General features: G+C 41.8%; 1 protein-coding gene across 3 annotated transcripts in view; it reads right to left on the bottom strand.

Annotated features, from left to right (window-relative positions):
- Positions 1-23,203, bottom strand: part of RGS7BP (regulator of G-protein signaling 7 binding protein) — a 93,221-nt gene that overhangs the window by 68,364 nt on the left and 1,654 nt on the right. For all 3 annotated transcript variants that reach the window (XM_005857931.2, XM_005857930.2, XM_014548955.1), the window contains exon 2: positions 22,963-23,129. In XM_005857931.2, the coding sequence (XP_005857993.1) occupies positions 22,963-23,129 (167 nt within the window). The remainder of the gene's footprint in view (positions 1-22,962; positions 23,130-23,203) is intronic.

The following is a 23,203-nucleotide window of genomic DNA, read 5'->3' as shown; positions in this document are numbered from 1 at the left end:
AAGATTCCCAGGTGATTCTAATGTGCAGCCAAGGTTGAGAACCACTGTTCTAATGGGTATTAATGGATGCCTAAAGGAATTTCAAAGTTATGATGTGCCAACCGAGCTTTGGATTTTTGCTCTCTCATCCCTCACAGTGCGCCTCCCCCAGACCTTCCTGTTCCGTCATGTGGCACTGCCATCCAGTCAGTTGCTCAGGCCAAAAGCGAAGGATTCCTGTTGGATTCTTCCCTTCCCCTCATTCTCTCACCCCACCCCCTCCAACCCTCCATCCATCTGGAGGTCCTTCTGGCCTTACCTCTAAAACAATACCTCTAAAATAAGCCACTATCACCCCAGCAACTGAGCTCCCTCTGTCCCTCACACATTTTACAATCACAAACCTCATCCTCCAATTGCTTTTTAACTGCATTTTTTTAAAATCAAATCTACTCTTCCCTGTGACCTAACAAGGCCAGGTGATTCGAAAGTTAAGAACCACTTAACCCCATCCTTGACCTTGTCTTGTCCTGCTCCCCCACCCTCTCACCGCACTATGGTCTGGCAGGTTTTGGAACTCGCAACTCTGTTCCCGCCTCAGGGCCTTGGCACTTGCTCCCCTTCTGCCTGAAATGCTCTGCCCCAGATCTTCACATGACCAGCTCCTTTAACCATTCTGGTTATAACTCAAATATCTCACATTTCACCCCTCAGAAAAGATGTCTTTGGACATCTAATCTAAAGACTTCCTTAGAGAGCCGCCCTTTCCCTGCCCCTGGATGGGACGCACTTGCTGTCACATTATCCTTTCATACATTATTGTCTTTGTACACATGCCACTTTTGTAATTATCTTGTTTATGTTATCATATATGTTTTCTAAAAATATAAATTCCATGAGGGCATGTCACATCTGCTTTAGTTTCTGGGGTACCCCGTATCTGGTACATGGCTGGTGCTCCATAAATCTTTGTTGAAAGAGTAACTGTAGCTCAGAAATAGCCATGAGGAAAAAAGACTGAAGTAACCTCCAACCTTTACTGATAATACAGTGTTACTTCAATGTGTCTAAGTACAAAGAAGCATAAAGCTTTGAATGTGTGTGAAATTGTTCTTAAATCCAGGTCTCTTCTAGGTAATCAAGTTCATAGGGAAGAAAACATATCAGGTGTTGATCTTTATGTTTAATTTCCAATCCTGCCATTTTCCAGGGCAGTGGTTATTTTATTTTATTTTATTTTATTTTATTTTTTAGGAAGGGTGAGGGAGAGAGAGAGAGAGAGAAACATCTATGATGAGAGAGAATCATTGATTGGCTGCCTCCTGCACGCCCCACACTGGGGATTGAGCCTGCAACCTGGGCATGTGCCCTGACTGAGAATTGAGCCACAATCTCCTGGTTCATAGGTGGACACTCAACCACTGAGCCATGCTAGCGGGGCAAAGGCAGTGGTTCTTAATTTTGGAATCACCTGGGGAGCGTGGGTCCACTCCAGGGGTGCTGATGTAATTGATGTGGGCTCTGGCCTGAGCATCACAAGCTGTAAATGCTTCCCAGGTATTTCTAATATGCAGCCACAGTTGAGAACACCTGTTCTAGGGGATATTTGTGGACCTCATGAAATATGCTTTCCAAAGTCCATGAAATCTGGACAATAGAGCCATTGCTTTAGAACCTAGTATTAGAGGTTTCCATAGCTTCTCATTCATTAGTACAACCGGTGATAGAAAGGCCTATTCATCCTGGCTGAGTTTCAGTATCATTATCCACATCAGCCTCTCTAAAGCAACAAAAGGTTGATGAGGTTTCAGAGCAATGAGAAGAGAATTGAATGTAGGTGTGTGGAGGGTGGGGGGTGGGGGGACGTTCCACTCAAGAGAACAGAAACCAAGGGGCTACATGTGGGCCCAATCGAGAAGGTGGTATGGTTATCACGTGGACCATATACCACTATGGAAGAGTTCTCTGGGCAGCTAGCCAGGGGTTGGCTGGTCAGCAAGGAAGATGACCTGGTAACAGAGGTTTAAGTTAGCAGTGCTCAGGGAAGTGAAGGCACAAGAGAGGCAGACCAGATTTCAATCAGTCTATGTAGGCAATGAAGCTCTGAGGAAGTTCCAGAGTTTCAAGAGGCAAGAGCAGTGCTGAAGGGAGCAGTCTGGTAACATTGGTGATTCAGGCTGCAGCACGGGCTGACTCAACAGCAGACAAGGCCCCCTGCTCCCCAGACTTGCCAGAGCGGAATGGCCTGGCAAGGGGGTGTGGGGACATGGAGAGCTCCAGGCTCCCCAGAGAAGATCTGATGGGGACTAAAGGTAAGAGGAGGCCCCCAGGGATGAGGAACTTGGAGAAACTTTCATTCTTCACAGAGGTATTTGAGCAGACTGATGCTTTCATTTTCTCTGTGAAAATGAAAGCGAGAGACTAGATCATTAGATGTATTGTTTTTAAATGGAAATGGCCTTCTAAATGCCTAGAAAAGCAAACATTGATGCTCCATCATTTAACTTCCAGAAACAAAGGGTTAATATTTTGACACTTGAAGAGGTATTTACACAATTTCTCCTAAGAGTAAAGGCTCTTTATAAAGCCCATCTTTATAAAGCTTTTGCAGATGAAGCCTCATTGTTCTGGGCAGCTCCTTCTGTTTTGGTTTATGAAAACAGACACTGAGCGGATACAAGCCCGGTACAACTTCAGGAAAGAGGATATTACAACAAATTGTGGTGGTGTTTGCGTTGTCTAGAAAAAGATTTAAACAATGATAACATTAAGTCATTGTTCGGCTCTTCCTATAAATGGCTCTGGCTCAGGTTTTATCACCTGAATTAGCCTGACTTTAAGTATAAATGTGTCTTTGGTGAGTTCCCTCCTCTTTATTGTTTTGAAAGACAGTAAGCATGCCAGAAATATTTATGAAACAAAATCTTTCAAGACCTGAGATTTTTCTCTAAAAATAGTACTTACCTACCAATAAGGAGTTTTTATTTTTTAGTTGTGTGTGTATGCATGTAGCAAAGAGGACATAAAAAAATGGAGCAGGAGGTGAATTTTAAAGATGATGAAAAAAATTTAATGCTGTCTCAACATATTAGTCTCTCTGATACTCAGTGTTATTGATAAAGGGATTCTATAAACTACCAAAATCCCCTAGGTCCGTGGTTGGCAAACTGCGGCTCTCGAGCCACATGGGGCTCTTTGGCCCCTTGAGTGTGGCTCTTCCTAAGCCTTAGGAATACCCTAATTAAGTTAATAACAATGTACCTAGCTATATAGTTTAAGTTTAAAAAATTTGGCTCTCAAAATAAATTTCAATCATTGTACTGTTGATATTTGGCTCTGTTGACTAATGAGTTTGCCGACCTCTGCCCTAGGTGATTTGAAAATTGGGTTCTCTGTAATTCTTGCATTGCAACCTACACATATTCAAAATCATACATGCAAGGACACACCCACCACACACATGCATAAACTAGATTTGCTTCCAGGACCTATGAATATTTTATCTTTGTATTCCCAGAACCAGGTACCAAAACACCTCAGTGCTTGGTACATAGAAAAGTGTGTTATAAATGTCAGCTGAGTTAAGGGCCGAGCTAGGAGGGTATTTCCAGACTCTGGCTGAGAGCCGCTCTAACCCTACTGCACGGGGACTTCTGCATGCACTGCAGCTGGGTTAGAAAGCTAACCAGAGAGAGTATGCCCCCACAGGCCGCCTAACAAACTCCCCAGCTGCAGAAGTTTACTCTCTATGTGCAAATTGACTGACGTCGCCAATGACTTTGAGTGATTAAACAGATTTTTAAAGTTAAAAGAATAAAGATATTCTTGTTTTTACAGTAGCTTGTGATTTTCCTTAGAAACCTCCCTTATAAGATTTTCTAAGACTGCAAGAAAAAGAGAGATTTTTTAAAACTAGTGCTGTTCTGTAGGGGACATCTGTCATTTCTTTGGCCAGCCCATATTCAACCCTTCTCTCTGTTGGGACAGTCCCCACATCGGTGGCACTGAGGAGTCACAAAGTCCTGCTTTCCACTCTGGAAGGTGAAGGGAAGAGAGCCTCCCTCCCCTGCCTGCAGACAGGATGCTTAGGGACCAACTGGGCATTCCTACCAGCGCTTGAAACCGCAGGGTGTGATCTAAGAGGAAGGGATGGCTAGGACTGGTTTGGGCAGCAGCGTCCATCAGCATTGGCTAGAGCAAGGTCTAAGCTAGCCTGTTTCTGCTATGCAGTCTATATGGTCTTCTTGGTTCATGTCGGTTTTCTAAGCCCTCCCTCAAATTTCCCCATTTGATTGTACGATCTGCCCCTCCCCCCATAACCTTCCAATAATTCCTCCTATTTGTTTAAGATATTTAGAGCTAGCTACTCTTGCTTACAAAAACAAGAACAAACAAAAAATGTAATTAATACTAGTACATCTCCTCAATTACTGATCAGTAACAGAGATAAGCCTGGCAATAATGAATAAAATGAAGATAAATTTATTTATCTAATAAAGTTAAGCTATCTGCAGACACTATTTGTATTCTTTCAGTCCTGGCACAGTGCAAGTCTAATGCTGACCCTACCATTTACTGACTGTGTGACATTGGGCAAGACAGTTAATCTCTACAAACCTCCATTTCTTCACTTACAGCACACGAATAAAAATATCACAGAGGTACATATGTTTTATGGACAATATGAGATTATTTTTTATCATTAAGGCACTTTTAAAACTTAAATCTATTTTTATTATTCCAGGCCAACAAAATCTCTGTGCAATCTCATTTTGCACATAATCCACATTTGTTATAGTATATCTCCTACTTTTCTTTTTTGGATATAGCCTGGGAGGTGACTTCAAATTCTAGTTTTAAAAAAATACCTTATTCCAATGTAAACAGTAGAAAACTTAAACTATGTTGAAAAGATGAGTAGATAACTTCCTTGTTCTCCATTCAGAACCTGTTTCTCTTACACACACACACACACACACACACACAATGAGCAGAGCTCAAACCACAGCTCATTTGCTTATTGATCACCAGGTCCTTTGAGGCCACCATCGAAGAACTTTGGCTTCTAACTAAAATTAGTGGTTAAAACATGTTTTCCTGGTTTACCGACGTCATTTAGTATAAAGTGAGGTCCTACCCAAGGAGGCTCTTGTGGACATAAATGGAAGTTTTCTGGTCATGTGACGCAGGCACCACTGGAGGAAGGCTGTGGAAACTGAGGTGGAGATGCAGACAAGGGGAGGTGGCATCGGGCTGGCACAGCAAGGGCTAAGTCTGACATCTGGTCATTGGTCTTAGATGATGTAACATAAATTTCTGGGGGTAATTGGTGTAGCTCTTCAGCAGAGGGCAGGAAAAAGGGGGAGAAGGAAAGAGAGTCCCATGTGGGGGCTACTCTTCATTGCCACACCCTGGGAACATCCCTTTGAGCAAAGAGGAAGGGAGGCCCAGGGTGGGGCACGTTTGCTCAGGTGGATCCTTTGTCTATGCCAGTAGTTCTCAAATTTGTCTATGCAGCTGAATCACCTAGGATAGTTAATAAATTCTGGTACCCAGGCCACACCCTTACCACATCAATCAGAGTCTCCAAGGGCAGGACCAAGGCACTAATACTTTCTGAAGCTCCCCGGGTGATTCCAATGGGCATCACAAATTGGGGACCACTGATCAATGTTGTTCCCATACTCTATTTCAACAAAGCTTGTGAATTGATAAAGCTCCCCCCCCCGCCCCGCCCCGCCGCCATTTTTCTACCTAGTCCTGGTTCTTTTGAATCTTAACCTTGACAACAAAAGTCAAGATACATTCATTATATTATGTGCATATGCTGTGTTGCTTTGAAAACGTTTTTAAAGTTCTAATCACTTTTATAACAGAAAAATACTTGCCTTAAACTCAAAGTCATTTTCTAGTGTAACCGCCTTTATCAGTGGCTCATCATTTCTCTAAGGCATTCTTTCTGAAATGAAATATTCTATTCTTGGTGTCAAACCACAGAGGATTCAACACTTGAAATAATACTCTTCTTTTTTAGGACTGAGATGACAAAAAATACATTTCTAATCAAAATATAATCTTCCAATCTTTTTTTTATTATTCCTACCCCAAACTGTTAAAGCCATAAGCTTTAACAATTCTCTTTTTCTGGATTACAATGAAAGTCTTATCAATATTGTGAGGTATTTTGGTTAAGGAATACTTGAATAAAGCGTAATAATAACAGTTGAATGTATTAATCATGGATGTGTTTGATGTTTGCTTAATGCTTTACCTACATCACATCACAGCAATCCAGTGAGGTTAACACTATTATTATCCTTACTTTTCAGGGGTGGAAACTGAAGCTTGCTGGGGATGAGAATGCTCTGAGGTCCCACATTCGGTAAGTAGCTAAGTTATTCCCTTCAGAGGCATGCACAAAGGAACCAACATTTGTTCCTAAATGTGTGCCTAAATGTGTGCTACGTCTTTTCACTGCTGCCTCTCATTTTATCTTCATAACCACCACCACACCAGGCAAAAATATGACAGAATGCTCTGGGGAAGAAAAACAGATCAAAAGCCTTCTTCCTGGCTCTCTGTCCTCCTGACCCTCGCACTTCTGTTTCCTCTCTAATTATTCTCACCAGTGAAATGGGGCAGCCCCACCAGGACCCAGAACAAATACTGCAGGAGAAATGCTTTCATATATATATTTTAGAACGGTAGTTCCAAATCAGGAAGAAGAACAAGTCTAAGTGTAGCACATTTTGTAGGTAACCTAGAGGAAAAGCAAAGCATCAGGTTTTTGCAGGTAAAGGAATAGAAGACCTAGAACTTTGTATACACAAGTATAATTATATTTGAGATTTTCTAGATCAGTCGTGGGCAAACTACGGCCCATTTGAAATGAATAAAACTAAAAAATAAAAAGACCGTACCCTTTTATGTAATGATGTTTACTTTGAATTTATATTAGTTCACACAAACACTCCATCCATGCTTTTGTTCCGGCCCTCCGGTCCAGTTTAAGAACCCATTGTGGCCCTCGAGTCAAAAAGTTTGCCCACCCCTGTTCTAGATAGTCAAGGCTTGATGTGTGAGTGGATTTTTCCCCCTTAATATTTAGTACAGGTTATTTAGGTGGTACTGAGAATATAGAAAACAGATCTGTAAAAAGAAGAAAATGAAAGTCACTTATTCAGAAAGGAAAAACTGTAAAGATTTTGGTGTACATTCTTGCAATTATATCTAGTTATATAATCTTCAATTTGTTTTAAAAAATGGAGTCATACTGTAAAAGTGTTTTATAATCTGTTTTTTTTTTCACTTAATGTCATTTTAAATGTGTGCATAGTATTCTAGCATCCAGGTACACTGTTATCTGTTTAACCCCATGTGGGTAAATAGAACATTTCTTATCTTACACTGTTGCAAGAGATGCTGTACTGTACTGGTACATACACAGTTGCAGCTTACAGAAAACTTAGAAATTATGTGAAAACTACAGCTCAGAGTAGTGAAGAGAATTGATCAAAATGACCCAGTTGAAAGCCTGGCTAAAACTTTAAACTGATTACCAGTGTGGGCCTCTTTCTTCTACACCAGTGGTTCTCAACCCCTACTGCAGGGTCTTAAATCACTGACAGAGATTTTTTAAAAATCATGTCTAGGCCTCAGCACAGACATTCTGATTTAATGGATCTGGAGGGGAGCTGAGTATTAGTATTTCCCAAAGCTCCTCCAGGGTTCAAATGTGCCGCAGGGTTAGGATCACTGCTCTGCACCATGGCTTCTGGAATCAAGACCACACAGAGAGGTCTCCTAGGATCCTATTAGCATCACTACTATGAGTTAAAGAGGGAACTCGAACCATCCAACAACTATTCTTTCTTGTGCTAACGGCATCCATGTATGTTACTCTGGTGACATCTTAGCCAATTTTCATGGAGTATTTTATCTTGAAAGTTGAAATAAAAGTTCTTATTCGACTATAACTGTCAGGTTGAGAGTTCCGAATGTTTGCTTTAGAACTGGCCCGGGGGAAGAGCTGGGGCAGATGAGGTGCTACAGCTTGAGCCTCTCACCACCTGAACTCACAGCTACACAGCCCTTTGGCATGAGCCCTCAGCTCTCAGCTCTCGGCCCTGAGCCCTCAGCTCTCAGCTCTCGGCCCTGAGCCCCCACCCGCTTGGTGGCAGCCAGCCTCCCCAGGCATCTCCAAGAACCCTGGGGCTGTCTTTATGCAATATACTGGTCGGTATCTAAACAGTCCCTTGTTGCTCACTGCCACAGTAAGCTGGCCTGAGCCACAGAGGTGCCAGTCAGACTAGAACTTGGCCATCCTGTCATTTCCCCTTCTTGGTGCAGTGGAGCTGGAAATTGTACCCCGAGGCTGGGAACACAGAGCTTACCCACCACTTCTCCAGGTCAGAGACTGAGAATTAGAAAAAGGCAGCTTGCTCTGTCTTCCATTTATTTAGAGAAGCATCTGGAAGCAAAGTTAATTGGACTGCAAAGCTCTAGCATTGAGCGATTCGGTTTTCAGTTCATGCACACAGGTTCCATCCCAGGGCCTGGGCTGGGAAGAGTTTAGGGGCCTTGCTATACCCAGAACACCAGTCCCGTAGACATTATAGCAAAGTGCTGATTCCTTCTTCCTTCTGGGGGATTTGCTCCTGGGAACTCCCTGCTGTCCCTCCTGTGATCTGGAGCCTCAGGTCTGCATCAGAACATGCACTGATGGTAAAGGAGGGAGTACAAGCAGAGGAGATGCTTGTCCATTCACAGTGGAGAGAAGAATCTGCATGGTGTCTGCTCTGGTTCTATAGAAATTCCTTAAAGGCAAATAACAGAGGAGGGGGAGAGTGGTCCCTGTGGACAGGGCTGGCTGTGGCCTGGAACCAGGAGACCTAGCTTCTCGTTCCAACTTAGTCCCTTCCAGGCTATGTGGCCAAAGCCAAGATACTTCACCTCTCAGAACTTCAGTTTCCTCATATATTATACAGGGGAAATAATTCCCAACTCATAATGGTATAGAAAGGATTCAGTGACATGATATTTGTGGAAGTACTTTGCATCCTGTAAAGCACTAGTTATCCATAGTGATAGTGAGTTATATTTATTCAGTTAAGGGTAAGCATATCTCTTGGGAGTCTCTAAGGCTCTGGGAAATCAAGGAATTGTATACAATACCCCCATTAGCTCTAAAGTTATAGGCCCAAGGAACCCTTGCCATGGTAGGGAGCATGAGGGTCTTTATGAGACCACCTGGGAAGGCATATGGGTCCCAGTAGCTATTATTCCAATTGTTGGAGGGAGGGAGGGGGAAGCAGGGGGAAGGGCAAGAGATGATCCACTGGGCTACACTGAATCTTGAGTTTGAACTAGGGACACACAGAATACTGGGAAGGAATTTCTTGCCTTAGTTAATTCCAGAAATGTTTAATATATTCATAAAGCTCATTAAATAGGTTTGCCTTAATTAACTGACAATTCAAGGCCAGAATATATTTCCCCTATTTTTCTGTATTTGGTAGGTGTTTGTTTCTTTTTTTAAAAAAAAATGAGTGACAGGTGATGACAAATTTTAACACTCTCTGTGCCATTCTGAAAGCAACAAAGAAATTAAGAAGGTAATACAGGTCAAAGATACTACTACAAACAGAAATGATGAGACATCCTGGCATTTTTCTTATTGTGCACATCTAACAATCTGCAAGCACCCAGCACAAGCAAGCAGATGATCATTAAAGAGGTGGACACTAAAGGCTGGGGTCCCCTTGTGGTTGGCAAATATTTTCTATCAGTCAACATTTAAAAATTGTGATATTTCACACACAAGCATGAATTCATGGATTCCTTTAAGAAAAAAAAAAAAGAAAGCAAAAATATGGCACATTTGGCCCACATTTCCACCTGGGAATCAGCAACTTGCGTGGCAGCTGCCTGCTTCGTATCTGCAGGTGTGTGCTCTCCAGCTCACCACGGCCCCACCTGGGCCTCTTCACTTTTTTTTGACATCGCCTACCTGGGCCCCAGTGGACCTGAATTTGGAGACCTTGAATTACATACTGCCTCCAACCATGAACCCCACGGCTTCATTCTCCTTTATTTCCCCTTCAACTCATTCCTTTATCTTTTGGCAGTACCGACTCCTTAATCAACATAGTTCCCAAAGAACAAATTAGTTCCTCCTTCCCCGATTTCTTTTTTCCTTTCCAGCTGATTCATCCTCCTTTCCTGCCTCTTCCCCTCTCACATCCCACAGAATTGCCTTCTCAGAAGTTGGAGAATGCCTTTGGAATATTGAAGTATGAAGCACGATTTTCCCAGAATGAATACTGATGATATTTCTTTTGCAAAGATTGCACCTAAATACATATCTGAACTCATTTCACATTTCCACATCAGAGCTACACTGGTGCCTGTACAATAATAACCTAATACTAAATTTTAGAGAAATAATTTAAAGCCACACTCAGTCCGAACAGATGTGGTAGCTGAAACTGTATTTCATCCTCAGAAATATTTGGGTGCAGGTGAGGGGGAATGGTTTATTCTTTAATTCTAAGACAAATAAGGCATTTCCACAGTGATGGAATGATATTAAAAGAGGAAAAATCAGAAATTATGTTTCTTGATACTGAAAAAAAACAAAAAAACAAAACACTTTACATAATTCCTCAGCTCAGTGAGTAGATGGCAAGAATGGAAATAAGAATTCTAAGCCAAATTGGACTGCTTCAAAATTAGTCCCACTAAAGGGAATAAGAGTCTAAAACTCTGAGCCTGAAGCTCTAACACGCCATAATTTTGGCCAAAGATTGAAAATCCCACGAGGGGGGCAATTTAGATGAATCCTGGTATGATTTCAAACTCCATTTGCTGAGGAACAGGCGTTCCTATGGATTTACTAACAAGGGGTTTGGGTATATGAACAAATGGTGTTTTGAGATCGGTCTGGGGATCTCTTCCCAGTCTCATTTCCTCTGAAGCTTTCTTTTCATCCAGCCTCAATGTAACTTTCTTGAATGTCCCCCTCTCCCTAGTGGGAAGCTGTCTCTCCTTTGAGCCCCTCCAACACTTAGTACCACTCCTCACCCTTCCCTCCATTTCTTTTTCACCCCGGTACTCACTGGTGTCCTGGAGTGGCCCTGGGAGGACAGTGTCCCTGTGGTAATGGTGTGTCCCACTCCTCAAATGTCCTCTCCTGGGGAGAAGCAGGTCGGTGTTGAAACCCAGAATTCAGTCTACCTAGACCTGAGGCCATGTCTAACCCAACGTGGTCAGTTCTAGTCCTGGCTCAGACAAACAAACGAGGAGGTGTCAAGGATGGAGCAACTTGAGTACACATATGGAGGAAGAAAGTCTGAACGTTTCGGGGCCCAGAGAGAAGTGCCTGAGGTGTCAGGAATGCAGAGCCAGGATCAGTTCACATTCTCTGGGGCAGCTTCAGTGGGGCCATCCTTGTGTTATTTCCCTTTCTTTCCTTTCTAAGTGAGGAAACTTAAAACCCTCAAATCAGCTATTTGCCGGCTAAAGAGACCCTTGTCCTGCAGTATGTCCAGGGGAGGAGAGACTCTGAGTGGAAATAACAGCCTGTGGCAGTGGAAGGGAAGGAAAGCACGTTGGCCAATCCTGGGGCCCCTCCAAGAAGGACAGGGGCACGTTGGGAACACATTATCCCACTGGATTCTAAGTGAATATTTCAGATGAACTCATTTACTCGTGGAGTAATAGGTGCAAAGGGTACAGCACATGAGTTGCTTCTCCACACATTTGAACTCCTATTTCTGTTTCCCTTGGTTCAAGGCAGACAAATAGTGTCCCCGGAGGTTTACTCATTGTAGGAAGCCCAGGGCCACACAAATATAAGAGAAAGGACACTGCTACTTGCTCTTCAGAGCCAGTCTAAGCGGCAGCATGCCCTTTATGAAGTGTCTTTCCTGGCTACACCCACTCAAGTGGAGCTGATGGCTGCCTCCTTTATGCCTCTGCACTATCATCTGTGTATCTCTAAAACCACACGGACCACACTGTTTTGCAATGATTTATTTATAGGTCTGTCCTTACACAGATTCTAGGTGATATGGTCCCCAAGGGCAGGGGCTGTATTTTATTTATCTTTATACTTCCAAAGCCTAGCATGCAGTCTGGCCCATAATGGGTGGTTCAATGTTAAATGGATATATGAGTGAGCAACAAACTAACACGGAGATGGGCAGAAAGGAGAGGGAGGTGCTGAGGGATCTCCTTGCACTTCTTTCTCTCCATTCCAGCACCCTTTTCCTCACTTCTCCCATCCAAGCGCCCTACCCTGCTTGTCTCCCCCGGCTTGCGAAGGATGCCTCAGGAAGCATAACTTTGGCTTAGAGACGGAAGTATTTTTGTTCTCCCTAGACAGCAAATTTGGAGAGAGATGTATGTAAATCAGATCAAATAACCTGTAGCCAGCACAGCCACATGACTGCCCTGGCCAACTAGATGTTTATGGAAATATGCCTTCTGAGAAAGCCCTTTAAAAAGGGGGCACACTTAATTGGCTTCATCTTTGCCTTTTGCTCTCTGTCTTTCCTACTTGCCTGGCACAGGGATATGATTCTTGGGGCCTTGAGGAAAAGGCATGGAACACTATAGAAATCTCAGTCCTGATATCCTTGAATCATGAACCAATGCTTGCTGTCCCCTACACTGGGTTTTTAAATATGTGAGAAAAATAAACCCTTATGTGTTTAACTAAGTCACCAAAATCTGGCCTGTGTTACTTGCAGATAAAGATAATTCCAAACTGGTAATCCAGTCTTTCTCTTTTCCTCAGACATGGCAGGGTTGGTTCATCTTAGGATTTTTACACCTGCTAGTCCCTCTGCCTGAAATGCTTCCCTCTCAGATCAGCACATGTCTGATCCCTTCTCTAAGTCAGATATCAAGTTAGAACGTCACTTTCTCAGAGGGGCCTTTCGGAATACTCTATCTGAAAATAACTTCCTGCCCTGCATCCATCATTCTTTAATAATATCCTATTTTTAATTGTCTTCACTGCATTTATCAGTATTTGAAACATTCTCTCTCTGGCTTGTTTCTTTTTGTCTTAGTCCATTTGAGCATTACAACAAAATACCATACACTGGGTGGGTGGCTTGTAAATTATGGAAATGGATTGCTCACAGCCAGAGTCTGGGCAATCTAAGATCAGGCACCAGCATGGTTGTGTTTGGTGAGGACCCTCTTTGTGGTTCATAGGTGGTGCCTTCTTGCTGCTTCCTCTGGAGCCTTATATAAGGGCACTAATCCCATTCATGAGGGCTCCACCCTCAGGGTTTAAGCACTTCCCAAAGGCCGCACCTCCCAATATTATCTTATTGGGCATTAGGATTTCTACATATGAATTTGGTGGGGACACAAAATATTCAGACGATAGCAATTTTCAATCCTCCTATACCATCAATGCAGGAGCCTTGACTATTTTGTCCAGAACCATTGTATCTCTAGCAGCTAGAAGAGCATGAGGCATAGGATGAGTGTTCTGCAAATAGGTTCCCAGAAAAGGAGATGACTTCCAGAGTTGGAAATGAATATATTTCCCCATAGAAATACTGTCATAGATGTTGAATAGGTTTATAATTTATGGAATTATGGGTTAGAGAGTCCCTGTCAATCTCAGGTAGATTTTCTAAAATTGATTTCTTGAGTGCCACTCCTTATATCCTTGCAGGCCCTCTCCCATTTCACATCCTGCCTTCTGAAAATTCTATTCCAGCCCTTTCAAAGGCATCTTCCCTAACTTCCTGCTCTCCCACATGGTTTTCTAAACCACTTACCTTTTTCACGAGTCCATTTAAAAGCAGTACAATCTTATTCCATTTGAGACCCTGCCCTCTGTTATGGTTTTCTGTGTGGGGAGCATGGTGGACTATGATGAGATGGCAAGTACAACCTTGACATTAAGGAGAGTAAATTATTGCTTTGAATAGCTAAAGAGTATGCCTTTACAGAGAGAAACCATAGATGTAGACTAATAGGGTAGGGCCATCCTGTTACACACACTTAAGGAATAAAAAGCAGACAGTTTGAGTAGGTAAAGAATTTACAAGTTCAATGGTGAAAGATAAGTCCAGGAATACAGGTTGGGGGCTGTGATAGGCTGTGTTAGTGGGTTCTCAGTACCCATCCTCTCCCTTTTCCTTAGTAATAAAGTCCTCCTTTGGCAACGACAAAGAATGTGTTTCCCAGTCTCTCTGTGGTTAGGGGCACCCTGCCACACAGCTTGGGAGGAAGGTTTGTTTGGGACTGCATCAAGAGGGCTGACCTCGCTGGGAAGTGGGGCCTTTGCCCTTCACTTTTCTTCTAGTCTGGAACTTGGGCTGATGGATGGGGCTCCTGTAGCATCTTGTATCCTAAAGTGAGATGGATGGGGAAAAACTCAGAATGGGCGACAGAAAGAGGATAGACAACTTCTGCATTGCCCATTCCAGGGCTGCTCTTCTGTGAGAGAATAACCCTGGTGCCTTTGAGCAACTGCTCTTTTGAAGTTTTAGTTAAATGAAGCCCAATATAATCCATTTTGATGAAGATGCTCACTGGGGAGCTTTAAAAATACCCCGATACCCAGGGTGCATCCCAGATCATTTAAATCAGAAACTCTAGGGATGGAGTTCAGGCATCAGCAATTATTTAAAGCTTCCCAAGTGACTCTAGTGTGCGGCTCAGGTTGAGAATCGCTGCTTCAGGCCAACAGGCCTCATATTTAGCATGTTCAGGAATCTCCTGGGGGATGGAGTGTTGCTTGTTAAAAATTTGGATTTCCAGGCCTCACTCCTCAGAGATTTCATTTCTTTGTCTGAGGGTCCCCCCCCAGGTGATTCTGAGACAAGCAACCCAGGGATCACACTTGAAGAAACATTGCTTTAGACAATGGGAATCTTTGGATGTTTTAAAGCAAATAAGTGATGAGATCAGAGAAGAACTTAAGGTTTAGTTTGGATCTAGTGAATCAATGGAAAAGAAGAGGTGAGAGAATGACACTAAAGAGGCCAACTGGGAGGCACTACAATAGTTGATGGCCTGAGGGGACAGGATTCTGAACTAAGAGAGTGACCAGAGAAATGGGAATGAAGGAGAGAGACATTAGACACTAAAAAAGATAAAACACTACAGGACTTTGTAACTGACAGAGTGGGGGGAGGGGAACTTAAGAATGTGCTAGGGGTTTGGCTTCTTCCCGTTAGTATATTTCCCTCCTTCACTCCAACTCAATTAAACTAGTTCACTATATATCTACAGCTGCAAATGTTAAGCTGATTTTTGCTAACCTGGTGTTGTCTAGAGTTTCCCATTAGATGGAAAGCCTTTATTTGCTAAAGCAGCTCTTCTAGTTAAAGGCTCAGACACTTTATCCCAACAAGAGTCTGTTTACATATATATGCATTTAGACAAGCAATTAAATATTTTTCATGAGTTTTTTTTTATTTTTATTTTAAGTCATGTTTGTAGAGCAGAGGAAATAAATGGACTGACTGGGGGTACAGTTACTGCTCTGGAGCTACGATTTATGCGGCTATCCTTTTGGATGAGGCACAACTAAACATTTAAGGGCTAAAAGTTTAAAGAATGGATTGAAAAGGTCATCTCAATGGAAAATGGTTATTTAATTATTCAGTATAACACCACCCAGCAGACAGAGGTGAGGGAAATATTTTGTCAGATAACCTCAATTAGACATAATTACTTTATGAGTAATTCTGTAGTACACACTGCCCCCCGATTTGTTGTAATAATGAATCCCATGCCTCAGAAATCCATCTGAAGTGAGCTCCTCAAGCCCTCCATTGTTTAAAAATGAACATAATGACTCTATAGTTACAAACCAGAAAAAAACCAGTCAAATGCAATAGAAATGTCATAAACTGTAAGCTAATCTAATTTCTCAGTTCTTACTAAAGTCTATGTCAAAGACACAGTTTCTTTGAAGAATAGATTTTAAAATACTAAGTCCCCTGAATGAACAAACAAGACATATCCTCACCGAGCTTGCCTCCCAGGTGCCAATTCGAATGAACACAGCCTTGCTCTCTTGGACTTCACAGTATAAATAGCAAAGTGACAAATTTTCCTAAAGTTTGGTTTAGAATCTAATTTTCCCTCTAATTGGAAATCTATCAAGAAGGCTCTAACAAGGTGAAAGCCATTAGATTATTAAAACACGAAAAGGCTAAACTTCAACAAGCAACGGGAGAGCACTTGTCTGGATTCCATGTCACATTCAGTTTTGTTGCTAATAATAGCACTCTGCTTTAACCGGTGAGTCCCTGCTTTGTTGCTCGCTCCAGAGTGTGCTTATGGTCCTTAAGTAGCAGTAGTAGCACCCCCAGGTGACCACGACCTGCTCAGTTCTCCCACAAACACCGGAGAAGGTGAAGCCCTCAATGTGGGCTGTCAGGTGCCTCTCTCACTCCCCACACCTTCTCTTCTGTGGCAGGATCTTGGTTCCACCTTCGGAAACCAGTAATTACATTGGTGAGAGCAAAGTGCTAACCATAGTGGGGATTTAGCACTTTTGTGAGCACATCCATTTCACACAGAAAGCCTTCTATTCCAGGGTCACGACCCCCACCCCCGATACGAGCTGCAGTCTTGCAAACGAGAAAACACTGGGCACTGGGAGTTTTTGTGTGAAAGTGCTGAGAGAGTATGTAGGCAGATCTGGGCAAAACTCCATCCCCATTGGGCAAAACAGGCCAAAGTGTGCATTCTACTGCAGACGTGAATTTGCTACGGGTTGAATTATGTCTGCCTTCCCTGCCCCGAATTCATATGTTAAAGTCCAACCCCCAGTACCTCATACTGTGACCTTATTTGGAAATAGGTCATTGTAGGTGTAATAAGCTAAGGTGGCATCGGGTCCTGTTAGAGTAGGGTGGGCCTCTAATCCAATATAACTGGTGTCCATATAAAAAGAGAAAATTTGGACACACACACACACACACACACACACACAGAAGAGGAACAGAGTCTTCCTCCCAGCCCTCAGAAGGAGCCAGCCCTGCCCACACCTTGGTCTTGGACCTTTAGCCTCCAGAACTGAGGTACCAGACATTTCTTCTGGGCAAGCCCAGTTTGTGATACTCTGTGACTGCATCTCTGGCAAACTGATACAGAATTGTCTCCCAGCATTATGGCTGATGGACAGCATATTCTGTTGGTGCAGATGTAACTCACCTTTCACTGTTTGATCAATGAGAGTTAAACATTTGAAAGCAAAAACACCTGTAATAGGAAGGGGAGCTAAAGGACAGAGTGGGTGGCTTGGCATGCCTGCCAACCAGGCCTCTGTACTAACACCCCAGGCCTCCTCCAGCATGTGGAGCAAAGAAAGCTGAGCGAGCTGCCTCCATGGCACCGAGCACTTCTGCGTACCCCACCAGCCCACACACCTGCCACTGTCTCAGCCCACGTGTCGAAAGGAAGCATTACTGACTGGCCAGCGCTCTATTCTCCTTTTCCCGCCTCCTAACTTCCCAGGAAACAGAATAGGGAACGGACAAGAACCAGCTAGAAGTGGGCCTGGAAAAAATAGAGCAGAAAAGTCAAGTAGGAATCCAATAAAACTAAAACAGACCCCCTCCAATAAATAAAACAAAAGAAAGAATGAGAAGAGAGATGTTGAAAAGTAGGGGAACATATAGGCATGGCCGGCCAGGAAAATAACTGCTGGAGGGAAAAAACCTGAAATTTGTGGGCCTGGGTCTCTAGGATATTCGTTCTATTGTTCCTTAAAGCCATTAGGAAATTAAGATTCTTTCTGTGATCGTACTATGTTCACAGCTTGACAAATTATTTCTGGCATGCAGTCTTCAAACTTCCTCCATAGTGCTCATGTTTTCATAGCTCTGTTCTGTAAACAAATGTGATTCTACATGAATTAACTTAGAACGCTGGAGCCACAAGACTCACAAGTCATTCAAGTTCAACCCTCTCACTGAGATGTACAAAGCTTAACAGACGTGTCCAGTGTCACGCAGCCATACTAGAAGGAGGTGAATAGATTTTATAAATATTATATGATTTATGCAGCATCTAGGCCAATTTATACAAAGAAAATATTTCTAAACTTAAGTACTTTTGAACCCTCACATCTCCGTATTGTTTTTAAGATTTTAAAGAAGAGGCCTTTTGATAACCATCTGGAAAATATCAACCTGGAAAATTTGTCAGATGACAATGTAAGAAACTAAGATAAGCAAAAATTTATCCCAGCCAAAGTATTTATTTGGAAAATATTTGATGGATAAATATACTTTTACATAAATGCATCTTGACCACTTAAATTTTAAATCGTATTCATAATTACACTGCCACTTAATAATAGCATTTACTGTCTTTTAAGTGCTTGATGGATGTTAATTTAATCATCATAATACCATACGCTTTGGTCCTGTTACTTATTAAGCCCATTTTGCTGACTAGAAAACTGAGGCAAGGAGAAACAATATCTTTGTCCACGATCACACTATTTGTAAATGGTGCAGCTAAAATGTGAACACCAGCAGTTTAGCTCTGAAGTCTATGTACTTAACCAAGGTACCAGGCTACCAATTACCACTCTGTGAAGCAACTTGCATATCAGTAGGCCTATGTCCCTAATTTTAACCAGGTCTCATCTGGTTTAGGGTTAGTGCTCTTTCCCATCACACAATGTACTGCCTCTCACATTATCATACTTCAACTTCACTGTTCACTCTCATCAGTAGACACAAGCAGAAGGCAGTGGAGAAAGTACAGTGCAGTAGCCATCACAGAAGCAGTGCAGGAAAAGGAATCCAAGCCACCAGCTCACCAGCCATAGCACAAGCGCTTGGGTTTGCTGGAGGAGATTGGCTCCTCCAGGTCACTCCTGGCTGGTGCGCTGTGCTCCTCTCTCTTCCTTCTCAGGAAGTGATGTGGTTGATGGAACAGGCACTAGAGCGGGGAGTGAGAGACCTGGGTTCCAGTCTCAGAGCAGCCTGGGACTGGCAGAGTGCCATGGACAGGTTGGGCACCGCAGACCGGCTCCCTTAATCCTCTCAACCACATGAGTGAGCATGACACCTGGTTTACAGGGAGCGAAGTGAGATTTAGAGTTGAGGAAAATTCCATCAAGGTCACAAAAGATATTATGTTGCCCAGGTCTGCCTGACTGCAAAATCCTCATGTCTACTTGACCACATTGCCTCTAAAGTCACTTCATTCCTCTAAATCTGACTCCTCAAATATAAAACAAGGTAATGGTGCTAAATTAGTTCTCTCTGAGCCATGGAGCCCCAGGGATTCTTTGAAGGTGTCTCAGAAGTCATTTGGGGAAGGAAGTCCAAGGAGACAGGGCCAAGACAGGCACTAATACACATATACTCACACAGCAGTGCAGCATCACTTTGGCCTTATAATTCTGGCTTTCCACGTTACGATTGAAGGGGAGATTCTGCTGCTAAAAGAGTGTGGGATCATTTTTGCCAATTAATTGTTAAGGCCCCTCTTAGCTTTAATACCTGGGAGAGGATCAGCTTTGCAAAGGTACAATAACTGCAGTAAATCAAGCCAGTCAGAGGAGACTTCTGATTCACCTGGGTGCCTCAGTCCAGAAAACGTCAGATGCCTTTGAAAGAAAAGGCTGTACCCAAACTTCTGCGGATCTAGACACAAATACAAGTGTGGGTAACCTGGGGACTTGATACTTGTAATTGGCCTGTGAAGAAGTGTTTCAATTGTGTGTGTTTCAATGGTTTTCATACTCATGCCAGTTAGTGAGAAACACAGTCTGAGTTTTCTTCTTTCGTGGTCACCAGTCCTGGGGGTTTTCAATTGGTCAGGAATAAGAGGGATGAAGCATTTGTAGTTTGTTTAAATCAAATGCATTGGGTTTTTTTTTTTCTCTTTCTACTTATCTTGCTTCATGCTTTTTTTTTTTTTTACTCTGTCCTCCTTCAATCTTGTCTCTCTCCTCTGGCCCAAATCAGGTGATAGACAGGAAGGGATTGGTCTTTGTTGGTAAGAAATGAGTGAATTCATGTACTCCTTTCCCTCACTTGTAATCCTACACAGAGCAAACATTGGTGCTTAGATGTTAGCTCTCAGGCCTGCAGCTTGATGAATGCTTGGAGAGCCAACTTTTCTTTTCCCCCATCCCTCATAGCTCATATACCTTTCACTACAAACTACATATGTAGCGAAGAATAAAGCCAAGGAAAGGCAAATGTTAATTATGGTGATGGTGATTACATCTTTAAACACACACACACACACACACACACACATTAAGGTATACTTTACATACCTTAAAAGTCATGCATTTAAGCGTGCAATTTAGTGATTTTTAGTAAATACACAGTTGCATAATCATTACCATAATTCAATTTTGGAACATTTTCATCCCCCAAAAGATCCCTCAAGCTCATTTGCAGTCACTCCCTGTTCCCACCCCCAGCCCTAGGCAACCACTAATCTACTTCTGTTTCTGACAGATTTGCTTTCCCTGAGTGCCTCATATAAATGGAATCATATAATATGTGGTATTTTGCGACTGGCTTCTTTCATTTAGCATACATTTCTTTTTGAGTTTCATCCATATATTAGCATGTCTCAGTGCTTCGTTCCTTTTTAACACTTTTTTGAAAGGCGGCATTATGTAGAGGAAAGAGTGTGGATTTCAGAAGCATGCAAACATAGGGCTGGAGCAAAGGTGTGCCACTCCTTAACCTCTCTGAGATCCATTTGTAGGATAAAGATAATAATCCCTCCTTCAAAGTACTATTCCATGAGTTAGCTGGGGTGTGCCGGCAAATAATGGGCTCTCAAAAAATCCAGACTTCCTCTCTACAATTACCCAAAAACCTTTGCTTTACTTACCCAACCTGCTTCATAAAATTAATATAAAATGAATCCTACAGCCTCCCTTCCAGGCTTCACATCAAGTTTGAAATGAGAGCCCACATAACTAGCAGCATGAGGAATGGAATTCGCTCAGGGAATTACATCCTTCATTAAAGGAGCCCAGATGGTGAGGAGCTAAAGGGATTTCCTTCAATTAGATTGCTGTCATTTTTTAAAAAGAAGGTTAAACTGTATTTAATTATTATTTTAAGGAGGAAAACATTTCAAATATTTTAGAATATTTTATAGAGTTGGCCTGACCTTGGCAAGGCTCTAAGAACAGCATATTTTCCCACTAATTCTTATAAAACTGCCCCTGTAACATCAACCCTCAGATAACATGTAAGCAAGGAGCAAAGGGCTACAAACCTGAGTAAATAAAATTCATCTCAAATCCTCAAAACTCCACTTTTAGCCATTAGTTTCAGGATCTTCCTTTTCTAAACCTTAGAAGAACCTGAATTTCACATATAACAAAATAAACTAAATTGAACCAGCCCACCTTCTCTGATGAGAACATGTTATCAATTTGAGTTCCAACTAAAAGGAATCCTGATATAACCCCATGATACACTCTTGGACAGAAAGTTTACAAAGATGCCACTCCTTAGCCCTGAGTATAAAAAGATCTGTTCTAAACCTGTTTTTACTTCTGAATCATTAGTTCTCTATCGATTAAAAATGAGGGAAAACCATTCTTGTCTGGTATGTATCACAGTTGCATTTCTTTCCCCAATTTCTGAGACACTTAATTTCCTCCCACTGTCTCGATTCACTCCCAGATTCACTTCCTGCTAAGTACAGTATAACAGTTAAAACAGAAAAGGAGAAGGCTTCTCTATACTTTTACTGAATAAAATAGGTTTGTAACATTTTATTTCTCTTTCACTTCAAGTAGATTTACTCTATTATTCATGTAATAGATTTTCTATCTATTTTCATGATAGAAAATGCTTGTTTTTAAATGTATCAAATGTAAACTAGTAATTAAGAGAGGCGACATATGGCTTTCTAATTTTTATATCCCAATAATAGTCACTATGCACAATATTGGCATTAAAAATGGCAAAGAATGATTCTTTCAAGGAAAATTAGATATAATTCCTATAAGTGATCATTCTGCAACATTATCAAGTGATCTAATTTGCATGTGTATTCTGATAAAGCCACATCCACACAGATAAACAGATAAAAGGCTATATCCAAGCTGAACCAAACAATTAATATATTTGTATAAAAATTCTTTCCTTTCTATATTTCCTTATGTGGAAATAGGAACTGTTAATAAAATCCATGACTATTTGCCCCATATTGAGAGATCAGGAAGAAGTGGATAGAGTCCCAAAAGAGTTTTTACTCACTATATTATCACCTAAAATAAGCATGGGAATCCAAAAATGTGATACAAATACATAAAAATAATTGGGGGGCATAAGCAACTTAGGTTTAGTTAGATTTGTGAATTATCCCAATCTTTAAAAAGTTTTCTTATGTTAACACTTCCCTTTCAGATGTACAGTATGTATTGCATATTTGAAAGTTAGAGTAAATCTTAAACGTTCTCATCACAAGAAAAAAAATTAACTTTGTATGGTGAAATGTTAAAGTCGACTTATTGTAGTAATGATTTCACAGTGTATACTAATATCAAATCATTATGTTATAGATCTGAAACTAATATAATGCTATATGTCAATTACGATGCCACCAAAGGCACAAATTACCTTTCCTTTTGTATTCTACAGTGAAGAGAGTAAATTAGATCCAAGATTTTATTTTAGGGATTTTACTTTAAATGGTATCATAGGAATTTATGTAATGGTAAAAATAGTTTAGCGAATCTGGGACTTAGCAAAGATTTTCTCTACTGCACAGGTCTTTGTGCAGATGTTTAGCAACAGATGACAAAATATTCTTGATGATTATACTTCCTTTGATTATTATTTGGACTATAGTTCGTTTAGAGAATTCCGATCTCAGGGTGATTGGCTAAAACCCCAAATTTGCAGAGTTCATCTCTGAGCCCTTGGCCACCGTAAGTATGTCAATGTGCATGCATCCTCTATATGAATTACCAAATAATGCCAAGTCTCCTACCCTGAGATGGCAGCAAGTTTTTGGTGCGCCTGACGGGCCATTTCACAGCCTTTGGTTCTTGTCTTGTGCATTTCCGCCCGGAGTGAGGGGCAGCTGACCGAAACGTCCCCGATAGAAATGACCAACTCTCGGTACAGGGCCACTTGCGTGTTGAACTCTTGGACAAGCTGGAAAAGAAGTGAGTTTCTTTCAAGAAACACTTATCAGAAAATTTCCTATTTTGGTGTACATAAACGGGTTT

Source organism: Myotis brandtii, unplaced genomic scaffold, assembly GCF_000412655.1.
Source record: "Myotis brandtii unplaced genomic scaffold, ASM41265v1 scaffold115, whole genome shotgun sequence".
Lineage (NCBI taxonomy): Eukaryota > Metazoa > Chordata > Mammalia > Chiroptera > Vespertilionidae > Myotis > Myotis brandtii.
This window is presented reverse-complemented; position numbering and strand designations above follow the sequence as displayed.